This window comes from Sinocyclocheilus rhinocerous, unplaced genomic scaffold, assembly GCF_001515625.1.
Source record: "Sinocyclocheilus rhinocerous isolate Xijiao unplaced genomic scaffold, SAMN03320098_v1.1 scaffold1163, whole genome shotgun sequence".
Classification (NCBI taxonomy): Eukaryota; Metazoa; Chordata; class Actinopteri; order Cypriniformes; family Cyprinidae; genus Sinocyclocheilus; species Sinocyclocheilus rhinocerous.
In genome coordinates this window covers 611,346-639,098 of record NW_015642328.1, presented here as the reverse complement: position 1 = coordinate 639,098, position 27,753 = coordinate 611,346, and the positions used below count along the sequence as shown (strand labels likewise).

At 36.6% G+C, this 27,753-nt stretch overlaps 1 protein-coding gene across 1 annotated transcript; it reads left to right on the top strand.

The window, feature by feature from the left end:
• On the top strand, nucleotides 1-26,764 carry LOC107755781 (calmin-like). Its single transcript, XM_016572692.1, has 13 exons — nucleotides 1-422; nucleotides 12,846-12,907; nucleotides 15,937-16,032; nucleotides 16,122-16,205; nucleotides 16,302-16,394; nucleotides 17,195-17,388; nucleotides 17,491-17,684; nucleotides 19,862-19,944; nucleotides 20,039-22,027; nucleotides 23,534-23,700; nucleotides 24,108-24,186; nucleotides 25,132-25,190; nucleotides 26,381-26,764. Exons 1-13 carry the CDS (start codon nucleotides 338-340, stop codon nucleotides 26,544-26,546), a joined length of 3,351 nt encoding a protein of 1,116 aa, XP_016428178.1. The 5' UTR covers nucleotides 1-337; the 3' UTR covers nucleotides 26,547-26,764.
• Nucleotides 26,765-27,753: the final 989 nt, after the last annotated feature.

The following is a 27,753-nucleotide window of genomic DNA, read 5'->3' as shown; positions in this document are numbered from 1 at the left end:
CCGTCCTCAGAGTATCAGAGGTAGTGTGGGCGTGCACTGAGATTCCTGCAAACATTAACCAGGTGGTTTTTCCTCGCACATTTCCCTCTCATTTTCCTCCTCCAAGCTGCGCTGGAGAGACTTCCCTGTGCGTCACGAGGAATCAAAGTAACTTTACTGGAACAATGCGGGAGCCGAACACCAGCATCTCCTCGGATCCAGACCCCTGAAACCCCCACAAACTCCACTCATGGCCACCGCCTGGCCACCCGCCACATAGAGCACTTTATAAGAGAGAAATCTATCGAAATCACAGTACCGGAGCTTCATAAAACGAGCGACTCTCTGTTTGATCCAGATGGCTGGACACAAACGGGGTGATTGGTTTGAACGGGAGGAATTGATCGGGCAGATCAGCGACATCCGTGTACAGAATCTGCAAGGTAAGAGTGCTAGAGGCATGGGATGGGTAAAAGAGTATAAATATTTCATGAACACGAACATTTCTATAGAAAGTAACTGGAGTCGATTCAATGTCTCCATTCACTTTTCGCTATGAAAAACCGATACACTTACAGTACATGTAACAATGTACCGGCGAGATATAACAGTGTTGCGCTTTAGTGTTTCATTATGGCAAGCCATTTTAACATGCATTCATTAATGCATTTTTTTTTTGCTCATACCTATTTTCTAAATACTAATACTTTGACCTATATTGACTGTAGTATTTTTCAGTCTCGTTAGTTACTTAAGTATTTAGATACACCAAATGGATCTGATGATAGTGAAACAGTGAGATGTAGATGAACTAGTTTTCTTTTTCTTGTATAAGTTTAGTTTTGGGTTGTTTACATACACAGCGATTTACATTTACATTGATTTTCAGCGACAGTTGGTGATTTCCAGTAACACTAGCAACAGAGGTCATTACATACAACAGAGTTGACATTTTTTTGCCTCTCACTGTCACTGAGTTTTGAATTTTTGAGATGACTTGTTAATATTTTAATATGCCGAAACCTATTTGACTTTGAATTAAGACAGATATCATGTTAGTCAACTTTTGTTCAGGCAACCCATCAGCTAGTTAGCACTTGAGCACAAGCATTAGATACTAGTGTGAGGCTACTGGATAATTTATTATAAAAAAATAAGTTTATACAATAAGTACAAATAACATTTTATAAAGAATATCTCTTTGGATTTGAGACTTTAGTCTTTGCAACTTTACAGATCTTCTTTATGCACCAAGAGCTTGTAACACTCCAAAGAGAAAGGAAAAATTTAAATCGCATCATATGACCCCTTTAAACATTCGTTTCTTATTTATTTAATATTATATTATAATAATTATTTAATATAATTATAAAAGTTTTGAGTTTGACATTGACCGAATTGCCGCTAATTTGAAAGTGAAAGTAAAATTCGCACAGCACTTTTACAAGCCATTTGAAAGCGAAGAAAAAAGGGAAACCCAAACGAACTAACCACCCCCTCCAACCCCAACGGTGATACCGGTATTACCGGTGTTGTCACTCGTCGATTAACCGGTGGGAAAATTTCCTCACCGTCACAACCCTAATGTGAACCGTTAATCGCTGCTCATTGTTGGCGGTGGCATTTTAGGGCTGTTTTATGTGTTTAGTATTGCAGGTTGCATGACTAAAAATATGTCATGCCAGAAGAAAATGAACATTATGGCCTGTAAAGTAGCTCTCTGATGAACTTTCAGATTGAATGTAAGCCCTCTGCTCCTGTGGCCTAGTGCTGTTCATTGCAATAAGGATTTAGAATGTAATGTGGCTTGTATAGGGCTTAGTGGCAGAAATTACTGTAGAATATAAACGAAACACTGCAGAAAACAGATGCTGGAAGCAGATTACATAACATCTTGATTTCATTGAAAGAGCAATGCCCTCTGCATTGGACCACTGGAATTTCAGTGCAGTGTTCCCATAGTCGGGCCTTTGAGTGCTTTATTCTGTCACTTTGAGTGACTCATCTAAGCGCATGACTGCCACAGGTTTGTTTTGGAAAGGAGGCAAAATCCATATCTGTATTAAATGTGCATGTGTGCAGTGCACACACTTTCACACATGGTTCTTACCTCATGTTATCTCCTCTCCAAATTAAAATTTGCACAAAATAATGGGCCAATACATTATTTGGTGGTAACTTGAGAAATTACATTATTATTAATAATACAGATAGAGGTACAGCCGATCATTGCTTAAACTAAACTAAAAAACTAAAACTAAATCAGACATCTAAATATTATATATTTTTACAGTTTCCTATTATAATTATAGTCATCATATTTAGCAAATTATGAAACTCAAAACTTCTAATTTGTCAGCAGTTAAACAAATCAGGTTTTGAGAGTTGGTTAAATAACATATATGCATTATAATGTCCTTAATTTAACATTATTAATGTTTTAAAAAATTCTAATGAATAAACCAGTTACCAATTAGCAGTTGCTCCATCTTAAAATGTAAAAAGTAAAATTTGTGTTGTCATATTGGCCATAACAAACTGTTGATTATCTGTTATCATTATTGGCCAAGAAATTCCATATCACCTTATTCCTCCTAAATAATGCTTGAATATTTTAGACTCTTGTATGCTTCATGTCTTATTTACACTGTAAAAAATGAAATATGAAGAAAATACTATTTCAGTCTTTCTACTACAAGATTTTGCATTTAATTTAATGTGTTACTTGCTTTTTTATTGTGCTTTTCCTTATCTATGAAATTTAGTAACAATTTCTGAGTGAAAGTTCTTTATACGCCATCATTTTTTAGCGTAGACCGAATAAAGCAGGAAAAAACAAAGAGTATGCTTCTAGGAAAGCATCTGTTTGTATTCAGTGTTTGTATTTGGTCTGTAAGTGCTTTTTGTCATAAAGTAAAGGTCTATGAATCTTCTAAAACGGTGATAAAACAAAACCACTTGCCACGAAGCAGAGCGCTGCTGATGATGGCAGTATTTAGTACCTTTAATATTTCCACATCTGCTGAAGCGTTCTGAAGTGCTGAAACAGAGCCAGTGTGCGCTAGGGTAGAAAAAGTGCAATAAAGTAGCGATCAGTGCGACTATACTGGGCTCTCTCTGGACGAAATTGTTTTAGAGTTGTCAAGCAGGACAGATTTTCATATGAAGTGTTGAATGAGAAATTGCTGAAGTGTCCCCTCCCTCTCTGTTTCACATGCACACTTACAGGCACTTTTTTTGGAAAGCGCTGTTCTACATTAGAAGGCTTTTCAAGAAGAGTTGACCGTAGGGTAGAAGTCTTTGCTATGAGTTTGCAGAAACGTCTGGAAAGCAGGACCGTATCTCCCTGTCTTTTCCGTTACTCTCCCATTTTTATCTGTAATTTTCCTCAGGCAGCTGCAGCAATTCTGATAACTCACTTTAAAGTCCTCCCTTCTGTTCCCTGTTTATGCGTGAAATATGATGCAATCTAAGTAGTTCATCCTCGTTGTGTGGCATGTTGTTTGGTTCAAGGGATAGTTCGCTCCAAAATTTAAATTCAGTCATCATTAACTCATTATTAACCTTTTTGTGTTCCGCAGAAGAAAGTCATATAGCTTTGGAATGAATTTACGGTGAGTAAATGATGACAGCTTTTTCATTTTTGGATGAACTAACCCTCAAAACCCAGCATTCATATGTATTTTCTAATGGGAATCCATACAATGCAATGCATCATTCACTAAAATGTAATGTACTTTTTGAAAGTGCTTTCCCTATTGTTTTGCTTCAAACATAGTTCAATATTTTCTTGGAATTACTTGAAGAGTCTCAGATAAGAGTTATTACCGTGTCTAAAGGACCTCGGAATATCACTGCCCTTTCCCACAATCCTCCTTATTTAGATCTTAGGGATTCTGTTTGGCACTAGACATCTAGAGCCGTGTCATCGCTGAAGGAGAGCCATACTATAGGTGTACCATTATCTATATTTAGCCGGTACTTTCTCCAGCACGTATGAGCGAATCTCCTGACATAGGCTGCATGTAAGGAGGAGTGCTAGAAACCTCTGCAGCTGAGAAATTATGTAAGCCTTGTTAACTCTATAGTTTCCAAGCCAGTTACTGGCGAATCTGAAAATGGATAATTGTGGTATTGCTTTAATCATGCTTTGCTTATGGGATGTTATAGTCTGCTATGCAGCATCAGTTTAGGCTGTCAAATTGATTGTGTCATGGAGACAGTGGCCTGGCAAACTGTGTGTATTTTATTAGTGATGCTTTCCAAGGAAATCTATGAATCATACTTCAAATTATGCAGCTTAAATTATTATACTTTGATGATTTTTAGATGATAAAACAAAAGAATCCTATAGAGTTACAGTGAATAGCATTTTAGCAACTGTATAGCATTGTGTAGGTGAGATTTGGATGAGAAAGCAATATATTTTATTAATGTTTATTACATTTATTATTATACTTGGTGTCAAAAAATAAATAGATTGGAAGTGTATAATGAAATTGTCTTATAAATCCTTCAAGCTGTCAATATTCCATAACTCACCTTTGTACTCAGAAGTAAACAGGAAGACTTTTTAATTTTGTGATTTTTCTGGGTAGTTGCAGAACTTTTTTTTTTTTCTGTTTTAGGAACATATTTTTTTCTGTTTTAGGTAATGAGAACATCAAGAAAGCTATATTATTATTTGCAGGTGTTTCTGACAGCCCAGTAGTGATGAATAGTATCCGTGTTGTAAAACCTGTGCTGGCTCTGTCAGTTTTATAAGTAGACTCATTGTCTAAAAGAGCCTAGTTTTCCTGATTGGCCAGTCGTCATGATAGAACGATGATAGAAGTCTTATTCAAAAGCAAATATATGGTGTAATGTCTTGGACTTAAATGAATAGCATTGTTCATCATGATAACACATCCATGCTTTGACTCTTAAACAGAATATCGTTGGATAATCAATGAGTTGCATAAAAAGCTCAGGGCCTCTGCATTGGTTTTATCCTTGTGATACACAAATCGTCAAGAGTCAAAGTTTTTTTTTTTTCCATGGTTAGTTGTACATTATTCACTGCAGCTTGCTTAGGGAGAGAAACAGGCTTTAATTGCTCTTGCATAAGAGTCTCTTGGTGTCAAGTAGAGTTTGGCTTTTGTGAAAGGATTAATTAAACTCTTTCGGCTGACAGATAACAGCCATTGTCCAACAATAACACCTCTTCTCCTGATACTCAGAGCTAAACGCTAACATTTTGTGTTATAAACATATATGCTGTCAAACTGATTTTTGAATATGTTTTGTACACTTCTTCATTCACCCACCAATGTTAAATATTTATTTCTCTTCGTCTGTTTATATATTCTGCACATCTGTGATCGGAGGTAAGCTGTTTTCTCTTGACATTGCACAGCCTGACTAGTTATCTCATTCCCAGTCTAGGGACAGAGGTACGATTTGTTTGATGCTTGAAAAGTGCAGTTTACACTGAAGTCTTTAAGCCTCTGAAACAAATGTAATTGTGACATTTAGTCCCATTTTTTTAAGCATGTAAATGCTTCAGCATTCACTTCTTTTATCTGGGAGTAGGCCTAAATGCTGCAAAATGCTTCACATTTCATTGGATTTATTTTATTTTTATTTTATATTTGCATTGTGACATTTTCATTACATTAAAAGAACCAAAGACTTAAACTACTTCAGTCTGTGTGCATTGAATTTATTTAATACACGAGTTTCACAATTTGAGTTGAATTACTGAAATAAATGAACTTTTCCACGTCATTCTAATTTATTGAGATGCACCTGTATGGACATATTAGTTAGTCATTACAGTAATGCAAAAAATAAATAAAAAATAAAAAAGAATAAAACTTCTATTTACATTTATGCATTTGGCAGGCGTTGTGATCCAAAGCAACTTACATTAAATACATTTTTTATTTTATTTTGTTTACTGTTTTTATTTTTTAACATTAAAAAATTGCTGTTACAGTGAAGATAATCTAACGAGAATAATGTTTTCTAACAAAAAACACTTGTTTTATGAGCATTTTAATGAGAATTTGGGAGAAAAATCTGTTTAATTAGCACTAGAAGAATGTTACAATGCAAAAAATTTAACAGTTTTGAAAATAGTCTTTGTTTTCTTTATGCAAAATATGTCTTATTGGCATGAAATGTGACCAGAACACATGGGATGTAGTGTGGCATGTAAAGTACACAAGCAGCAGCTCTCTTTGTAGTACTTGTAGCCCACAGAGGATTGAGACAGAAGAACCAAGCGTCTCTAAATGTATTTATTTAGACCAAGGAAAACATTGACATGCTCACAATGGCTGCTTTCAGAGTTTGAGAAAAACTGAAGCATGACTCAGTGACATTATCCTGTGTGCCATCTTTTAAATGAACACAGTAGAGTTTTTGACCATTTAACTTGTATATGGAAAGCCCTAAATACATTTCAAAAGATATCTTATGTGTAGTATAACGATATAATGCCCACCCAATTGGCACTCAAGCCCAGCTAATCATAATGCTATCACATTTTGTGTGAAATTAAATATTACGTAGCTGCCAATATGGGGACAATGAGTGAATTTATATTTTATGTTTTGGCAAAAAAAAAGAAGAAAAAAAATCTTATTGCACTTTTTTGTATATGCCTATAGGCTTACCATTAAATTGGCAGCCTACCCAAATAAGCAAATTCAAGCAAACGCTAGGGCTGTCGCGATAACCGCAATATCGCAATACCGCACTATTGACGAGCAAACCGCAGAGGAATGCAAGAACCGCAGCAACAGCCATTTTTTCTTTTTTCATAGGGTTATGCCCTTCTCGTTTTACACTTCGTGCATGTGTACTGAATAGTTGTCATGTCCAAGGAAAGCGAAATCTCTGTCTTAGCATCGACGCATAGCTGGTCAGCTGAGCCTTCTAAAGTGGCACTCAAAGTTAAAATGATTTCAACAGCGTGTTTCATTACGTCTCTTTGAATGAATGAATCAGCGTTTTTGAACGTGTAGTTGAATGAACGGTTTAAAGACTCACTCAAAGACAGTCCCTTTCCACCACCTTGTGGCACAACAATGTAACTGCACTGGCTGACAGCCCGTCTAGAACGAGGTTTATGTTCTGTTATGTGGACCGTTATTTTGTCATTCTCTTCTGTTTACTTCACTTCCTGTTTCAACGCTATTTGGTTTCAGTTTCATTGGTTTCTGAATATGACCTCGGCTCGTTATATCGTAACACATACACACACAGATTATATATATATATATATATATATATATGGCGATAATACCGCATACCGCTCTATTGAGCCACTCAAAATTACCGCAAGGGAAATTCCTGTATTCCTGTAAAAGTAGCTGGCAAAATGTAATGCAGTAGCATTTATAACCATGCAATTTGGCTTGTTTTTCTGACAGTATTTCATTGTTACCCAACATACAGAGTTTGTAACTTCTGACTCTTCAACAGCTTTTTATAGAACATTTTTCTGTTGTTGTATACTTCTGGGGATCCTGCACCAGCCCATCAACTTCCATTGAGATGAATGGCAAGGGTAACAGATTATATAGACCTCCTTGCTTGCAGCAAAAATCAAACTCTTATGTTGTGCTTTTGGAAACCCTTTTCATGAGAAGGCTACATAATTGACTGGTGGTTTCTATTTTATGCCCCTCTCGTACCATATATGGGAAACGTTCCTGTTTAAAATTCACATTGTCTCCTGATGGCAAGAATGGTTGGTTTCCTGCTGGATGATATCTCACTTGGCAAACCCATTCTTTGCATGTTAAGCAAATAAGAGTCACATGATTCTGAGTCTCTGTGTATTTATCAGGTGAAAACAGACTCTGACTGAACGATAATGAATCTGGTAACTGAGACTTAAATGATTTTGTTAGTTACTTTATCTGAATTGCATTTGATTCTTATAATATTTGACAAATCTGAGGATTTTGAGAGATAATTATATATCAGAGAGATGGTTCTCCCACAGCATTTGCATTTCACCAAAAATATTATGTCATTCTGTTTGGACAAAGCATTGTTTTCATGGACATTCACTTATTGGAAGGATTTTAGTTTTTAGCTTTGTTATTTCTTGATTGATTGATTGATTGATTGTGAATTGTTATTTTGAAGAGCATGTACAGTCATTGTAACACAAAGCTACTTATTCTATGAAGTGAACATCTGTGGATCTCACAGTGCAGACTTTGGGCAAAATAAAAATGTGTCTTTGTCATGTAATATTAAGTGATATGTGGGAACATGTAGGAGCCGTTCACTGGGAACTGAAAATAGAGCAGAGTTTGCTTTGTTAAGCAAAATTATTGCAAATCAGCTAATACTTAGCATATGAAAAAACTCAAAGCATATTTCTTAAGCCATGTTGTTATCAATTCATTCAGCCCTTGACATATTCAATAACATTAATTAGGGTTGCAACAACTAAATGATTAAATAGTTTATAAAATACGATAATGAAAACGACTGTTTCAATATTGATTAGTCAGTTTATTAATTAATGGTTTCATTATTGATTAGATGTAGAGAACGATAATTATATATCAGAGAGATGGTTCTCCCACAGCATTTGCATTTCACCAAAAATATTATGTCATTCTGTTTGGACAAAGCATTGTTTTCATGGACATTCACTTATTGGAAGGATTTTAGTTTTTAGCTTTGTTATTTCTTGATTGATTGATTGATTGATTGTGAATTGTTATTTTGAAGAGCATGTACAGTCATTGTAACACAAAGCTACTTATTCTATGAAGTGAACATCTGTGGATCTCACAGTGCAGACTTTGGGCAAAATAAAAATGTGTCTTTGTCATGTAATATTAAGTGATATGTGGGAACATGTAGGAGCCGTTCACTGGGAACTGAAAATAGAGCAGAGTTTGCTTTGTTAAGCAAAATTATTGCAAATCAGCTAATACTTAGCATATGAAAAAACTCAAAGCATATTTCTTAAGCCATGTTGTTATCAATTCATTCAGCCCTTGACATATTCAATAACATTAATTAGGGTTGCAACAACTAAATGATTAAATAGTTTATAAAATACGATAATGAAAACGACTGTTTCAATATTGATTAGTCAGTTTATTAATTAATGGTTTCATTATTGATTAGATGTAGAGAACCTCCAATCCATTAGTGATTGAAAAATGCATTTCTATATACTGTATATATAAAAAGCAAATTTACATAATTTTTTCCCTCGGTAACTTCATGCATTTCAGTCGTAATTTTTCACACAATATAAAGAAAGAAATATATAATTATTTTTGCACAAAGGATAAATAATTTGAATTGTGACATTTTATGACAATTAAGAATATATTCATTGTCATTACCTTAATGCAAATATCTCTTATTTAAAAAAATTTAACACTAAAACTTGCTGCTACAGTAATGATAATTGCTGAAAAATAAAGAATGGCCCATTGTAATCTCTGATGGAATATTCAGGCAATCAAAGAAAAAGTCTTCAGATTAATCAGCGGTGTTCATAAATTTGGTATTTGAACAGAGTCACAAACAGAACTGCTGATCACAGCAGAACAATCTAACTGTCCTAACGAAGACATTTTCATGAAAGGTTCCAGCTTTGCTCATGTTGAACCTTCAGACAGCCAGAGTTCAGGCCCGTCTGTCATACTTGAGAGCTCAAAGCTGTCCCGTGCAGCCAGGCAGTGGCCTTTTGTGTTTATGAGCACTGGCTCTTTGGAGCTGGAAGACGGCCCCCTCATTAAACAGACATGGTCTGTGCAGAAAGATGGAGAGGACTGTGTTCTTGACTGGGGCCCCTGGCCTGAAATGCTTTATAGTTCATTTGGCAGGAAAAAAAGAAATGAAGGCTGGTGTGTTAATGTTCTTTATGATTTCTACAAAGGGATTGCTTTTGTAGTTCTGTAAAATTGATATTGCTTCACTGAACATCAAAGTTATTATCTAGTTTCATATCTCGTTTATGATTTTATGTAGTACACAAACATGTATTACCTTCTAATATCATAGAAACCGTTCACACAGTACATCTTCTTGTGTTCAACTTCTAGATGAGAAATCTAAGGAATATTGGTACCATATCAATGATTTTGGATTTATACGTTTTTTACATTTATATTAACTTTACCATCATGTTTTATTTTTTATTTAGTCAAAATAGTGCAGCATTTTAATATCTACCATTTAGCAATTAGTGACTCATGATTTGGTACATAAACTCAATCAAATACACATTAAAAGATGTTTGGATGATGCATATGTACACATGTCGCATATTTTAGTATGAACAGACTTCATTTGTTTTTGTGCTTCACAAAACAGCTAAAGCACTGTAGGTGATCGAAACTTAACCAGCCGCCAGTATGTCATACTGGGGCTGGTAATGCAAGAGCAGCCATTAGTAACCAGTAACTGTTTATTAGGGCCGACCAGAAAGAACCAGTTCTTGGAAGCCAGGAAATTGCAAAACACTGTGTTTTTTCATTAAACTTTGCATTACGGATTTGGTAGCACCTATGTTTTTTGTCAATATGGAAGGATATGAAGTCACATGGAAAACGTAGATAAACGTGTAAAAAAACAGCGTTTTAGTTGACGTAATTTAGCACTAGTTCAATTCAAGGAGACATTTAACAGGGGTCACATTATCCAAACACTGGCTTGTATTCTGAATAATTAATTATCTGCCAAAATCACTTCTATTAAGAAAGCGCTCAACTGTGAAGCATTTATGGGGTTATTAAATGTGTTTCAACTTGGACACTCTCTGAATGTGCACTATTGTGCTGTTGAGTTCAATGTATGTGGCGACATGCCTAGACTTCCCGTTAGACTGTTCGGTCATTATTCCATCATGGCATTTGGACCACAGTTATTGATTCCAGCAAATGGAGCCTTTATGTTTTGGCAGTGAATAATGAATGAGGAAAGCCATGCCTCCAGTGATATCCCCATCAGGATCTTCTCGTTTCTTGTGTGTGCACACCTATAGAATCCAAATGAGCCGCTGGCAGGGGAAGAGAAAACTTGAGAAGAAGCCATTCATCATGAGGTAGACGGTGTAGACGCTCTGCCTGACGGATCATATAATCAAGCACAGTCTCATGGGAGTCTCCCCGACTGCCACCATCTCTCTAGGCCAGATGTCTTTTATTTCGAAGAGTGTACACAAGGGCCAAAGAACCATGTGACCTTTCCTCCCAAACATGAAGTAATAGTCACCACTTGGTACCATATTAACTTTTTCACAGTGGAAGCAAATTGTTACTGGTCATAAGTGAGATGTGATTTTATTTGTACATGGTTTTTGTACTGTTGATGAAGAATGATGACAGAAAATAGGGTGACCATACATTCTCTTTTTCCCAGACATGTCCTGGCCGGGATTTTTAAATTGCCTAAAATGTCCAGGTTTTAGATTCATTTTCCTATTGACATGCTCTTTACAGTTCTCATACATTATATATTTGTATTGCTTTGACTGTTCTCTGTAGATCCCACCTTCTCACATGCCACAGTTGGACAATTGACTACTTTTTAGTCATTACAGATATGAAAACAATAGGGAAACAAAAGCCAAAACTTGGACATTTTATGCAATTTTGAAATCCCGGCCAGGATATGTCTGGGAAAAAAATGATGTACAGTATGATCTCCCTACAGACGATGCACAGTTAGCTGGTTTATGAGGCAACAGGCTTGTATAATAACTACATTTCCCATCATTCTCTGTGGCAACATGAGAAGGATCAATTATAGATAAATCATCAGTTATAGAACTAATCTGAATCCATTTCTTTTAATATTGTTTTGTAAAAGAGCTTAAGTATTTGTCAGTGCAAGAGCCACAAATTAAGATATATTTCAAATTAAGATATAAGATATTAAGGCACATGTATAATTTATTTATTTGTTAACATTGTTTCTTAAGTATTATGTGTAATTGACATTGCTTGAATATTTCTAAATGTTAACTTGCACAAGGTAAATAGATAAGTAAAATATATTGTAATTTGGGGAATAAATTTGCATGTATTTATTATTTTCCAATGCAGTGCTAATTGTTTTTGCTTATGCAATTTTCAAAATTTTTTGGAACAAGTCAGACTCAATGTAAATGTTATATTTGAATTGAGTGTGACAATTTTTGAGTGTGACAAGCAAAATTTTCTGAATGATTTACAAATTTGTTCTGTTTGTGTTTCACAAATAAGCAGACAAAATAGCAATAAAGCAGTTTACAAACAAATAGTTATTGGGGTGAAAGGCAAAAATGTAGGCATTTCAAACTGGGATTTGCATAAACAGTTTATGATTTTTACCAAAATAAAAAAGTTTAAGGCATTTTCATGATATTGTGAGCATATTAAGTATAACTGTTGTGTGAAACTGTGTATATTATAACGCCCTCACTGATTTATTGTATACTTACTATACATGCTGGGCTAGAGTGCGTTAATGTTTATTCTTCATGTCAGCACTACACTTGCAGCACAGTGTAAAGCATTTAGATTTAGTTAGTGTTAGTTGAAGTGTTAGTGCATTCTTAGTGTAATAATGCAAAGACAAGCACAAGTTGCCGTTGGCTGCTCATTAAATAAAACGGCTCAGTGGAGGTTTGCCGTTTATGGCCACTGGTCATTCCACTTTGACTGTAATGACCGTGCTCTGTTTGGCCTTTGTTGCCATGGTGTGCTCACAAGTGAGCGATTGCGTCAGGCCACGTGTGATTAATGACACAGAGCTGCTGTTTTAGATGAAGCAACTTCTTGCCGTTGCCGTTTCATCTCTGTGCATCATTTACCTCCACTGACGTGACGCTGTTGTTTTTGTTTCTCTTCCAGTTGAGAGGGAGGTGGTGCAGAAGAGAACATTCACCAGATGGATGAATCTACATCTAGAGAAGGTCAGTAAAAATTCATTTGGATCCTTTGAACCAAGTAGATGTAGTTTATAGATTTCAGATTTTCGTCGTTGTGCACAGATCAAGCCGTCTTTGTGCTGGTAACACAATAGCCTACTACAAACAGGAAATGAATGCCTCTGTCTCTCTGCTGAATTATTAATGAAGGAAATTGTAATTTCTTAGTATTAATTATGCATGAGGTAGAAACATTAACCTAAATTGTAGGAAGAATATTAGGCCCGAGGAAATGTTTTTTGGGGAAGTAGTGGTTTAAATGTATTGTACTGTTTTATACAGTTTAATTACAGTTTTACAGTTTTTCAAAATACAGTTTTATTAAGACAAAGTTAATTAAAACGTAAGAATGAATACTAAGTATAATAAAAAAAAATTTTACTTAATTGTCACAAAAAATGAGTGTGTTATTTTATATGTACGCACACACACGTGTGTGTGTGTGTGTGTGTGTATATACACTACAATCTATAAGCTGTCTATGATATATGTATGTAATGACCTCCGTGGTCGTTGTCCCACAGGCAGATAGTTCAGGGCAGATAGACAGTTCAGGGCAGGCAGATAATTCAGGGCAGGCAGAGAGTTCAGGCGAAGGCAGGAGAAGAGGGGGCATGTCTACATATACATCCCAATCATAGTCCACTGAGCTCGGCTCACCCTCAGCCATGGTGCAGTGGGCGGAGCTTCCCTCCGCATTCTCGCTGTCCATAGCGATCTCCCCCGTGATGAGCTCTGTAGCCGGCTCTTGCACCTGGTCTGACGTCACTGGCTCTGGCTCCGGGAAAATTCTCAGCTCTGTTGCTCCATTATGCGATGGCTCGTCAGTCGCGGCGGGCTCAGGCTCTCAGTCATCGGTGGGCTCGGGCTTTTGCTCCGCGCAGCGGGGTGATGGTGGGCAGGGCTCTGGGTCCTGTCGTGTTCCGGATCGGGGTAGGACGCCCTCCAGTTCAGTCTGGTGGTGTCTGGGAGGTCCACGGGGCGATGGTAATTTACCCCGATCCGGAACAGGGATTTCAGCATCTCATCGTCAAATAAGGACGTGACGGCAAGACGAGTAAATCCCAGGGTGAACGTTACCAGGTCGATTGAGAATTTCGCCGCCCATTCCATTCCTTTATTTTTTCTTGGTCCGGTATTCTGTCACACTACGGTGATATAAACGCACGAAGAAGATGAAGATAAATGCAAATTGTCTTTTAATAAATCCACACAAGGGTAAATCCAGGACGGACAGGCAGGAGCACACGTAGGGAAACATTCACAATCACATCAATACCGGACGAGGGAAAACAGGAAAGACTGCACTTTAAATACTGAGGCAAATGAAGATAATTAATGACACACACCTGAACTAAATGACACAATCAAACATGAGGGAAAACTAGGTCACATAGAGCACATGGGGGAAGAAAACACAACAAAAGTCCAATGGGGTGGGACAATATGTGTATGTGTATGTGTATGTGTGTGTATATGTATATGTATATATATGTATATGTGTGTGTGTGTGTGTGTGTGGAAATTTTTTTGTAACCTTGGCCAGATCTGTGCTTTGCCACAATTCTGTCTCTGAGCTCTTCAGGCAGTTCCTTTGACCTCATGATTCTCATTTGCTCTGACATGCACTGTGAGCTGTAAGGTCTTATATAGACAGTTGTGTGGCTTTCCTAATCAAGTCCAATCGGTATAATCAAACACAGCTGGACTCAAATTAAGGTGTAGAACCATCTCAAGGATGATCAGAGGAAATGGACAGCACCTGAGTTAAATATATGAGTGTCATGTGACCATGTGATATTTCAGTTTTTCTTTTTTTAATAAATCTGCAAAAATGTCAACAATTCTGTGTTTTTCTGTCAATATGGGGTGCTGTGTGTACATTAATGAGGAAAAAAAATTAACTTAAATGATTTTAGCAAATGGCTGCAATATAACAAAGAGTGAAAAATTTAAGGGGGTCTGAATACTTTCCGTACCCACTGTATATATACACACACACACACACATACAGTATATATATCTTACCTATTGTTTTTTCAGATTAATTCAGAATGCTGCTTAAGTTTATTTTTACTTACAATATAAAAAATATAATTTTAAAATATTTTCAAATTGTCAAAAAATGTTCTTTGATTTTTACCCTCTGAGACTCCCTTCTTCCACTTTCACTCTCAGAATTTTCCTCCTCCTTTCATTAGGTACCAAAAATGGTAAGACAGACACAAAACACACATAAACACACATACATTTGCACTCGTTTAAGCCTGCTCTTTTGTTTTCTCTGGCAGCCCTCCGCTGGTCTTCTTGTGTTGTAGACAGCTTATAGATTGTAGTGCTGCCATTCTTCAGAGTCTCATAATACTGACTGACAACACTCAGTGATGAATCCTTTGTTTTCATACACAATGTCACTCTATTCTGTGACCCCGAGTTTGACTTCTTCTCAAAACTTCTACCCACTATTGGACAATTACACTTTGTCTGGTTTGTTTTGGTGGAAAATTTCACCCTTAACCGTCCAGTTTCCACTGTTGTCCCATCATATCCTTTTTATTCTTCTGGGAAATGTTCTCAACACACATACATGTGCATACATGTGCATACATACATTGGCTTGTTTTAAATCACATTCTGTAAATGAAATCACTCAGAATGAAACTGAACTGCTCAGAGTTCTCAGTTTTGTTTTAAGTATCAACTTTTCACTTCTGTCTCTTAAAAATAAAAATAAAGCACCTAATTGACCTAGTTTAGGAATATATTTGAATATTTTAGTTAATTGAAATCTCTGACTTTTGATTGCAAACTCTCTGAAACAATGAGAAGCATTTGATCTCTGACTTTTAGGGCAACAATATTTTTTATATTATTATTTGATATTTGGATTTTTTAAAATATTCATTTTAAAAATGCATAATTTGCATTTTTCTCACCTTTTATATTTATAGATTATGACAGAAATATAATCTTTCTTGATTTTGCACAAATTGCATGTGTTTTTTGGTGTGCAGTGCAACCCTCGTATGGAGGTGCGGGATATGTTTTGTGATATCCAGGATGGGAAGATTCTGATGGCTCTACTTGAAGAACTCTCAGGATGTAAACTGGTGAGAATCATTTCAGTAGATTTTCTGAATCATATTACTTCATCTGTTCCCATGAATGACTAAGAAAATGCTGACCTTTGACCTTTCAGCTGCATGGCTTTAAGCCATCCTCGCATCGTATTTTTAGGCTCAATAACATCGCCAAGGTATTGACATTTCTGGAAGAAAGAAACGTAAGTATCATTTGATGTCGCACATCCTCACAAAAAGCAAATAAAACATCCTGAATGCTTTTCCTGAAAGTGTGATAAATCTGTTTCTGGTTATAGGTGAAATTAGTCAGCATTGATGCAGCAGATATTGCAGATGGCAATCCATCCATAGTCCTTGGGCTTATCTGGAACATCATACTGTTTTTCCAGGTAGCGTAATCATGTTTATACCTGTGTGTTTCTTTATTTCTAAATCTTCATTGCATTTGGATGAGACTACATTTAATTGGATTTAGTGGGGTGAATAGTTAAACAATGGATTAATTGCCACTCAAGAGTCTTTTCTTTGTGGGTTTAAGTGGCTGTGGGAAACAATGAGGTCTAATTTGACCAACAATTGCATATACAGCACCTTCTGAATCTCTTGGCAATACATGTGATAGTTTATTTTCAGGGTTCTTTGAATAGACGTTTGATTTTAGTATTTCTTTGAAATATAATTTTTTGTAACAATGTAAAAACCTTTACTGTCACTTTTGATCAATTCTATGCATCCTTGCGAGAAAAAAATATACATTTTTAAAAATAAAAATATTACAGTTATACACAATTAAATAATAATATATTTGTAATATTTAAAAAATAAATTTAATAAATTGAACTGTATATTTAATTGGATTTAGTGGGATAAATAGTTAAACATTGGATTAATTGCAACTCAGAAAACATTCCTATGTGGTTTTAAGTGGCTGTGGGAAACAATGGACCAATGATTGAATATGCACCTTCTGAATCTCTTGGCAATCGCATAATGTTGGTTTAGGGTCCAAATGTGCACTAATCTTATCTAGTCTTATCTAGAGACAGAGCAACTCTCTTATCACTTAAGAGATCAGAGTCAGCGTTAAGATAGGACCAAAGAGTTTACTTAGCAGCATGATAGGACTTGCCACCACGCTGAGTAAATGCTTGTCGTCTACTTGTTCAGTAATGACCTGTTTGTATTACAGATCAAAGAACTCACGGGGAACATTAAGAGTCAGTTCCCTTCCTCCTCCAGCCTGTCATCCATACCCACCAGCTCTGATTCAGACACTTCCCACTCCAGCACGCCCTCAGATGACAGAAAACCCACCATTGCTCCAAGAGGTCATGGAAGGGTGATCAAGACCCTGCTGCAATGGGTCCAGAGACGTACTAGAAAGTAAGTGATTTTAGTGGCCACCGGGAATTTTTTTAATTGAGACTGGCCAGATTTAGGACCGGCCGTTTATTCAAAGCATTGCTTTATACGGTGTTCTTCCAGATATGGAGTTGCTGTGCAGGACTTTGGAAAGAGCTGGACAAGTGGTCTGGCTTTCCTTGCTGTGATTAAGTCGATTGACACTAGTTTGGTAGATATGAGAAGAGTGCTGCTCCGAACGCCAAGAGAGAACCTTGAGGAAGCCTTCAGAACAGCACACTACAGTCTTGGGATCCCAAGACTCCTAGAACCTGAGGGTAAATATCAAAGTGTTGGTTGATATATAGTGGCCCCAAAATGTATTTGTATTTGTACACTGAAGTCACACTTAAAAATTTATGAATGTAATTACATTAGGTATCAAACAACAATCTGCAAACAAATTATGCTAGAAGTTTTTTCAAAAAAAATGTTTCACTTAAAAAATTATAAAGTATACATTTAATAGTTAATTATAATTATATATGAAGAGTTAATTTGCAAAAAAATGATAACTCCATTTTAACGCGCTGCTTTTGCAAGGTTCCGTGAAAACGTTTCAGCTTTTATTTTCCTTTTTCGCCCTGAAGAAGATATCACAGGTTCATCAAGTTTGTCGAAATGATCCATCCTCGATCACTTTTAGTCAGCTTTGACGAAATTCCTCTCAGCTAGCACGTCTTTTTAAAGTGAAAGTAGCCTTGTCACCTGACCTCAATACAGTGCGCTGATTCGCTAAAATGGACTTATCGGCTTCTGTTCAAAAACAACAAGGGCGCTTGTCGGCTTCTGCAATAAAACGTGAACTCACGATGCCTTGAAAGTGGACAAAACCGCCTTTTTTGACAAAACGTGTTTAGGGTTCAGATCGCGCTATATGTGGAGAATAATGCACGGCAATCAGCTCACTTTTTTCAAAGTGGCATTTATCGTTTTTTGCAAATGACCTCTTAATTTGGAAAAGTGAAATAAGCAATATTTGATCTGGATTAGTACACTCTGAAATGAAATTCTAAATAATAAACATGTGCTATGCTAGATGTTATAGCTGAAATAGGGCCACAACTCAATTATGTTGAAATTAGTTAGAATAAAATTTTTTTGAGTAATCATCTTAAAAATGTGTTTATGCTACAAGTTGTTACTTTAACTCAATGTAGTTCAATGGTTGAACGTCGTTTCATTAGAAGTTGTCATAAAATGAAAGAAAATCGATGCAGACTGTTATTACTTTATTTTGTCGAGTTACTGTGAAACAAGTACAAGTGATTTTGGTTGTTCTAGGACCAGAAGTGTTCTCCGAGACACATCCATGGTCTCAACCCGGGCAGAAAGGACATCATAGCCATCAACTGGGAGATTATGGAGATCGTCAACATGAGAGCCAACGAGTTCAGGCATTAGAAGAAGAAGTGGAGCGTCTTTCTCAGACTGTACTCGGCCTGCAAGCCATGACTTCTGCCAATGCGAACCTACGGCTAGATTTACAGGAAGATGTGACCAAATTCGTTCTAAACATGTTGGGGAATTTGCAACAGCCACAGGATGTCAAAGCGGGTGGAATCGAGAGCTTTACGCTCCCATATGACCTCCGTTCATCACCAGGCACTGATGAACTCCAGAACCACATTCCCCAGCTCTCCAACACCATCGGTGCCAATACTAATAGTATCCAAGATCTGCAGATGAGGATCTTCATCAAGTTTGTCGAAATGATCCATGCTCGATCACTTTTAGTCAGCTTTGACGAAACTCCTCTCAGCTAGCATGTCTTTTCAAAGTGAAAGTAGCCTTGTCACCTGACCTGAATACAGCGCGCTGATTCGCTAAAATGGACTTATCGGCTTCTGTTCAAAAACAACAAGGGCGCTTGTCGGCTTCTGCAATAAAACGTGAACTCACGATGCCTTGAAAGTGGACAAAACCGCCTTTTTTGACAAAACGTGTTTAGGGTTCAGATCGCGCTATATGTGGAGAATAATGCACGGACATCGGCTCATTTTTTTTAAAAGTGGAGTTTATCGGTTTTTGCAAATTAACTCTTCTTATAGTTAATATAGTTAATAGTTGCATAAAATACATTTAAATAACTCCTGGTTATTCTTAAATAACTCATATTGTCTGTTACTTAAACTCTGCATTGAGTACAGAAAATATTGTCATTGGTTCTTGTGATAAAGTGTTTATAATGATCCTCATTTCTCATATATTTGGATGAAAGTGTCTGCTAAATTATTACATTTAAATGTTAAATTAATGGCACTTTTGTTATTATGTTATGTAAAGCAAAATATATTCAGTATTCAAGTGAGGCTGTGTCCAAATATCTTTTGGGGCCGCTGTATTACTTGTGTAACAAAATGTATCTCAGCTACCTTCCATTTGATATAGCTTTGATTTGTTTTGAAATACATTTGCACAGTTTAACTAAAAATGATGTGATGTAACTCCTCAGATGTGATGTTGAATCCCCCTGATGAACAGTCCATAATGACCTATGTGTCCCAGTTTTTGGAGCACTTTCCTGGAATTGAGGAGGTAGGAACATTTCATCGAATTACAACATCACATCAATATAGCACAAGTCTTGTACGTCTTAACTAAATGTGCTTTGTTTTATTGTTTTCTCCAGGATGACACATCAGATATTCTGGAGCGAAACAAAGCCGACGCTCGAATGAATGAACCTCCTGTTTGGAATGGAGTACAGAGGAAAAGGGAGTCTTATACGGTCAAGAAAGATGTTGTTCAGCCACCACCCAAGATCTTCATCTCCTCAGTGTCTGAAGATCGTGAGCAGATCACCTCCCCAGTCCTTCCACAGACCCCTGAGGACAAACCTTGGATGAGTGAAGGGTCGTCGGTGGGTTCAAGTCCCAGTCCTGCAATTGACAAGCCCCTCTTGGACTTGAACACAGACGTGTCCACCACTAGCTCTCCGCAACCTTCGTTCTCTTTGGATTCTGCTGTCAACTCGCCAGACTCGTGGAGTGAGGTACTTGGCGCGACTACTAACTCTCACCGGATTAATGAGGATCCGATAATCGAGAGCAATACTGCTGGTACCACTGAAGTGACCTCAGATTTAGGATCACCATTTTCACTAGAGAGCACGCCGGAGAATCATTTGGACCGTGAGCTTTTCATAGATGAGGGCAACTATTCTCTCAGCTCCATGGATAGTTTACATGCCAAATCCACTGCGCCATCTGAGGAGGACGATGCTTACAAATACATCTTAGATCTGAAAGAAGAACACTCTGCTAATCATTTGCCCAGTGACGACATGAGGAATAAATCAGAATGTTTAGAACAAACCCAAACCAATCCTTTGGAACACCAGGAACAAGTCAAGCCATCATCTGATGATTCTTCATGTTTGGAAAGTGACTCAGGATACTTTCAGGATAATAAGGAATCCATGACAGCTCAACTTGAAGATGAGAGTCTACTCACTTCCACTGTTGATGAAGAAGTGAGTAGAGTTCTGGAATCTGAAGCTTTTCAGGACAATGTTGAGTCTTCCAATACAGAAGCCATGCAGAGGGACACTCTCGAATTGACGGATGGACCTGAGGAGAAGCCTTTCATATTTGAGGATGACAGTGAGCCTGAATGTTCAGTTCTGCAGTACGAAAGGGTTTCTATATCAGGAAGTGAGGAGGATATTAAACTGTGTGCTGATCTGGCTGAAGAACCAACAGAGGAACCAGGCAAAAACCTTCCAAATGGTCATTCTGAAACCAACGAGAACAGTGGCCTCCGTGATGGGGAACAAGAAGCTGTCTTGGAAAGTGAGGTGAAGGATGTGGTATTTGAGGAGCCAGAAGAACCTATCTCAGATTGGAGCCAAACAGAAGTTGAGATTCCTGATGAAGATCACGTGTGTTATATGTGTGGAGGTCCTGTGGCACAAAGCTCAGCTGAATCAAGCGAACAGGGTGACAATTGTCTGTCCCATTTAAACTCAACTGAGAAGGACTGTAATTCAGACTCGAGACATTTCAGTGAATCAGAAGGAAACTTTGAGGACAATCCAAGGGAAAAGAACAATGAATTAAACGGAACTGTAAGTGATCTCAAGAATGAGCCAAGAGAGAGTAAAGGTATTCATGAAGATCTGCTTATTATAGGAAAGAGCCACTTGGAAAGTGGGTCAGATGGCATAAGGAGGACAGAATTTTCTCACAATACAAAAAGTGAAAGCCAAGCTCAGGTTTCAGACAATATGGAGCCTGGAGGGGCCAAGGATAACAGACCTGTATCAGTAGTGGACTCCCACTATGATGTTCTGAATTCAATCACTGAGACCTTTGTGGAGCCTCTTTCTGACACCAGCATCCATGATGGAGAAAACGACTCTACACCGTCCCAAAGCCTGCACAGACTGCATCCAGAAGTGTCCAGCACTGAACTACCAATTGAAGAGGAGACCACCTTTGAGGACTCGAAGTTTATTATTGGTGTCCGTGGGTACCCTGAAAGACGTCCCGCAGAGTTACGCCTGTCCCTCAGCATGACTCCGCTTCAGCCGGCACCTCCTAAGCGTTCACTTACTGAATCAGATACAGACACTGAAGACACATCAGAGGACCACGGCAAGGGATTTAAGTCGAGAAAGGTTATTTTTCATTCTCACTTTCCTATGACCTAGAAAACAAGGCACAGTTTAATGCACGGACTGACCTACAAACAGAAGCAGTGGTATCAGCATACGAGTTCTTTCAGGGTCACAACCTCCTTTTCCAAATGTAGTTCACTTCAGCTCATTCCTCAAAGTGATCTTTTCCTTTAATGATCTGTTACAGTTGCTATCAAGTCCTTTGAGTATAGCGCAAATATTCCCAAAGTACTAATACTGTATTCATTTTCCTCTCTAACATGCTTTCTTTTCCCGATTAAAGATTGATAGTTGAGATGAACTATGAAAGACAAGTTAAACTGGTAACACTTTAGCATAGGGACCGATTCTCACTATTAACTAGTTGCTTATTAGCATGCCTATTATTAACATATTGGCTGCTTATTAGTACTTAAACTAAAAGCACATGCATAAAAGCACATATTTTGCATGACTATATTCTACATCTCTAATCCTACCCAATACCTTAACAACTACCTTACTAACAATTAATAAGCAGCAAATTAGGGGTTTGAGGCAAAAGTCGTAGTTAATGGCAAGAAGTGGACCTTAAAATAAAGTGTGACTGTTCAATTCCCTCACATAACGAGTATGTGGATCAGCTCTCTGTAGAGTTGGGTTCAGTTGCAGTGTCAAGCAGTGATTTGTGTGGCTTTCTTGGAGCCACACATGCATTTACTGTGCATATTGAGCTGTGGTGCTCATATGGGCAGTATCAGATTGAGTCTGGTTCATGTAATTTCTCTATTCTCTCTCCTTTGTCTCCAGTTGACCATTTAATAAGAAACAATAAAAAAGATAGTGGTTGAGATTCTGATATATAATTCATATTAAAAATGTAAAATCATTTATTGGTATAAATAGTATATCTTTTTCATAGTTAATCTGAACTATCACTCTCTCTATATATACTAGTGTAAGAAAGGGGTTGGTAAGATTTTTAAATGTTTTTGCCTCATTTATTTAATCAAAAATACTGTAAAATAATGTTATATGGTCAAATATTATTACAATTTAAAATAATTCTGTTCTATTTTAATATATTGTAAAATACAATTTATTCCTGTAATGGCAAAGCTGAATTTTTAGCACCCATAACCTTAGTCTTCAGTGTCACATGATCATTCATAATCATTTTTATATGCTGATTTGGTATCAAGGAATCTGCTTAATATTTTTATGGAAACCATGATACATTTTCAGGATTTTTGATGAATAGAAAATTCAAAAGGAAAGTTTTTATTTGAAATAGAAATCTGTGACATTATAAATCACTTTTGATCAATTTAATGTGTCCTTGCTAGGTAAAATATAAATTATTTAGCTTTTTAGAACTTGATCAAGTTATTGAAATACTTCAGTACTTGTTGCAGGGACAGTCAGTTGATAATATTACTAAAGTGGAAATTCATTATCTTAAGCCTGTATTCTGGATATTGAAGTCTTGCATTATAGATTCACTCTGTTGTACATGTGTCCATCTAGGACAGAGCGGGATCCATGCATATCCAGGAGCAAAGCCCGTTTGACAGGCACCCGGGAGAATGGGGCGCGGTGGAGCCTGATTCACCCGCTGAGCATTGTGAGCTCATTAAGACAGATGACGACCTGACCATCAGCGCTGGTGCCAGAGAAAACACTGGGGCTATGAGGTACAGCTCTATTAATAGAGTCTGCTACAGATACTCAGCCCGAGCCACAGGGGAGCATTCTGTTTTCTGAAGGATGTGACCTCATAAGCCTCTTAGATCCATTGCAAATTGCCTTAAATGTACTTAATGTTTAGTTTTAAAAACTGGTTGGTGAACAGGTCATATCCATTTTAGATGAATGATGCAAACGTTTTAATCTTACAGCATGTTGTGTTAATGTTAAAACGTGTGTTTTCCATTACAGATGATTGAAGTCATGAAGTTTACTCTGATTTTGGCCGGGATTCAATCTGTCATGAATAAATTAGCTTAATTGTAACTTGGCTCCATATATGGTTTCTTAAAGTTCAGTGAGGCATATGAAACGTGTTTTATCAGCCATAACAAATTTGTCATTCTCTTAAAAGGGAAGGAGCTGTGACGGATGCAAGCCAACCTTTGACTACTACACACTTGAGAAAGGTCATTGACATCACTGAATCAAAGGTTTGTTAATGCAAAAGGTATTATTAGTGACAATAAAATGCATAGACTTTAAAGGATCCAAGCTGTATCTAAGGACAAGAGTATTATAGAGACTCCTGGGTGGGCTCTTTTGACTTCTGCCTGTAAATAAGACCCAGAAAACACTAGAAACCACATAGCAATCCGCTAAACAATAGTCAGAACACCTTAGCAACCACAAAGGAACAAACTGGCAACCAAAAATCAGTCAAATGTAAAAATCTCTTTGAATTATTTGATTGCACATCCTCAGGGTTTGTGACAATGTTCCTGTTTGTGCCCCTCAATTTTACAGACTTGTTAATGTTTTTTTTTTGGAAGAAATTCATATTTTTATTTGGCAAGAATGCATTAAATTGCATAAAAGAGGCAATAAATACATATATAATGTTACAAACAATGTTTTTATAACATTTTGCTGCTCTTTCAATTTATCGAAGTGTCCTGAAAAAAATGTATTACTGTTTCCACAAAAAATGTTCAACATGGATAATAAGACGAAATGTTTTTGAGCTTCAAATCAGCATATTAGAATGATTTCTGAAGGATCATAGGACACTAAAAACATATCCATTTAAGATCCATTTTGGCAGCTGAAAATTCCGCTTTGCCATTACAGACATAAATTACATTTTAAATATATTGAAATATTAAACAGTTATTTTAAATTGTAATAATATTTTATGTTTTTGATCAAATAAATGCAGCCTTGGTGTGCATAAGAGACTTCTTTCAAAAACAAACAAAAAGATCGCACTGAATTCTAACTTTTGAACAATATTGTTATATAATGATCTCAGCTTGCAGTGTAGGTTCCACATAGTTAAAATCTAAAGAAGTTGACAGCCTTTTTTCTGGTACTATATTAATGTACTGTTAATTTACATGTTCTTTGATTTCGCCAATCTCTTGTTTTCTTTTTACTAGGGACAAAATGGGAAGGCCTTAGACCGCAGCAAAGTGGACAGTACCATCATAAATAAAAGGTAATAAACTATATATTCATACTGAATATCTTCAAGACGGATTTAGATAAACCTAATCTTTTGCTAAGTTATCAAAAAAAAACACTGTAATGCAATACAGACTTGTATCTGTGATTCAGCCTGGGGTGTGGTATTATTGTTATTATCTTGTCTTACAGAAACAGTTAATCCCAATTTCCACCCTTACCTCATGCATTGTAGCAATTGGAGTTTTAAATGACTCAGTGCACTTAAAACCTGTTCAGGCAAACACTTCCATCCCTGTTTTATTAGACCTCACATCAATGAAACAGGAGTGTTTGTATTTGTTCCGACTGGGTGTATTTTTTGTACCTGTGATAGGAGTGTGTTTGGGGGTGTGGCATGGGTTGTGTTTACGCCCCTAAGGTATTTTTAATCCTCAAATGTACCATGCTTTATGTTGTCAATGGCAGTCCTGCAGTGATGTAATTGAGTAAACCGTTTGCAGCAAGAGTAATCTAGGAAAGATGGAAGCACAATGTATTGAGAGACACCCATGCTTGCTTGCCTGAAACTGTTTTTGCACAGTTATTTTACATGACACGATGCTTTCTTGACTTTTACTTGACTTGAGTTTCATTTTGACAAGTCACTTGACAAGCGTTTGTCTCTAGTGTTGACATATTTTTGTTGAAACCACAGTTCAAGATGATCCATCAATATTTTTGGTTTATTTTCTTGGAAAAGAAAGAAATGTGTTTATCTGCTAAAGATTTAGTCAACTGCTATGAGGATACTAGCATATAAATTAGGCTCAAAGCTAACAGACACAGATTTCATATGGTATTTAAAGGTAGAGTCACCCCAAAATAAAAATGCTTAACATTTACTCATCCTCAGGCCATCTGAAATGTAGATAGAGTTTGTTTCTTCATCACAACGGATTTGGAGAAATTTAGCAATACATTACTTGCTCACCAATGGACCCTCTGCAGTGAATGGGTGGAAAATTGTGGATTATTGTGATGTTTTTATCAGATGTTTGGACTCTCATTCTTGCGGCACCCATTCACTGATAAAGAAACAAACTCATCTACATCTTGGATTACTTTTTTGGGTGAACTATTCCTATAAATTTATTTAAAGCAACGGTGTATTTTTAATCTGCTTGGTATAGAATTTTTTTTTACCTGACTTATAGTTTGTGCACTCTTTTTGTTTCATTACAGCTCGGAGAGCAAGACTGCTGCGAGTCCAGAAAGCACATATGACACAACCTTGTCCGACCTTGTCTACATCATTTTGGCAGCTTGGCTGTTTGTGTACTGCCTTCTTGTCCTGCCTCAGATTGACTTAAGGACGCTTCCTAAACTCCTCTTTAACAAAGATGAATGACTGCAATATTAACATACAAGACAATTAATGCTCACACCTACAACTCTGATCACGTCCTTCTAGTTAAGGAATAGTTCACCTGAAAATTTAAGTACAGACATTCTGATAAAGATTTTCTTTTGTGTTCAGTGTAACATGAGGGTGAGTAAATGATGACAGAATTTATTTGTTGTTTGAGTGAACTATCCCTTTAACATGAACCAGGACCTCTGACCCAGGTTCTTCTTTATGCACCAAGAGCTTGTAACACTCCAAAGAGAAAGGAAAAATTTAAATCGCATCATATGACCCCTTTAAGGAATAAATAAAAAAGATTGGAAAATTGGCCATATTGATCAGCTTAGTTGCCTTTCGTATTTCCTTTCACATCTGCACACAAAGAAAAAGTGTTTTTTCTCTCTTGGTTGAAGGGTTTTTGTTTTCAGTCAACTTTTAACTGGGTAATGTTTGGATGCATTAAGTGCACATGCAGCACAATTACATAACAGATTATTTATAATGCTTCTGAAGAACATGCTTTTGGCCTTTTATGTTGTTTGTGCATACATTATATGAAGAAAAAGCATCTGTAAGACTGTGCAACTGTTTGTATAAAGTAAGTGAAGGTTTTTGGTATGCTTTAAAGCTATTATGCTATGAGATTTTGAATGTATCTTTTATTTTATTTTTTTAAAGTGATCACATTAGAAACACCCCTTTTATTTTTTTGCATTATATAATAAAAATGAAGGTTTTTAAGCACGAATACATTCTTAGATTATATTCTGCTAACATTTTTGATATGATAAGGCCAGGGTATTATGGTATAGATATATATATTAAGAAATATCATATAGGGCTCTCTAAGCTTAGAGACACGTTTATGGCGTCAACAGCACTTTTTTAAAAACTCAAGAGAAGAACTGCCAAAGATTCAGTTAAAGATACTGAAACCTATCCCCAACACAGTGAACAAATTATGAATTTGCCTATTATTTTAATAATAAATCCTGCACTTACAGTATATATTTTATGCATTCTACAAAATTCAAGAGTACACAAAAATCTAACACATTTATTGGTAATTTTACACATTTATAAATACAATTTATTGGGTGAATTTGAAATATTTTGGACACTGAAGGTGTTAGTGGTGGTTTTTAGGTCTCTGGGCTGATATAAATCCCAAAACCGAAGGATTTAATTTGAGCCTGTGGGGCCTATAATA

Excerpts from the sequence above, each read along its gene's own strand:
- LOC107755781 (XM_016572692.1), top strand. The coding sequence starts at position 338 with ATGGCTGGACACAAACGGGGTGATTGGTTTGAACGGGAGGAATTGATC. Across the intron at positions 16,395-17,194 it reads ACATCATACTGTTTTTCCAG|ATCAAAGAACTCACGGGGAA; the intron begins GTAGCGTAATCA and ends TTTGTATTACAG. Across the intron at positions 19,945-20,038 it reads ACTTTCCTGGAATTGAGGAG|GATGACACATCAGATATTCT; the intron begins GTAGGAACATTT and ends TGTTTTCTCCAG.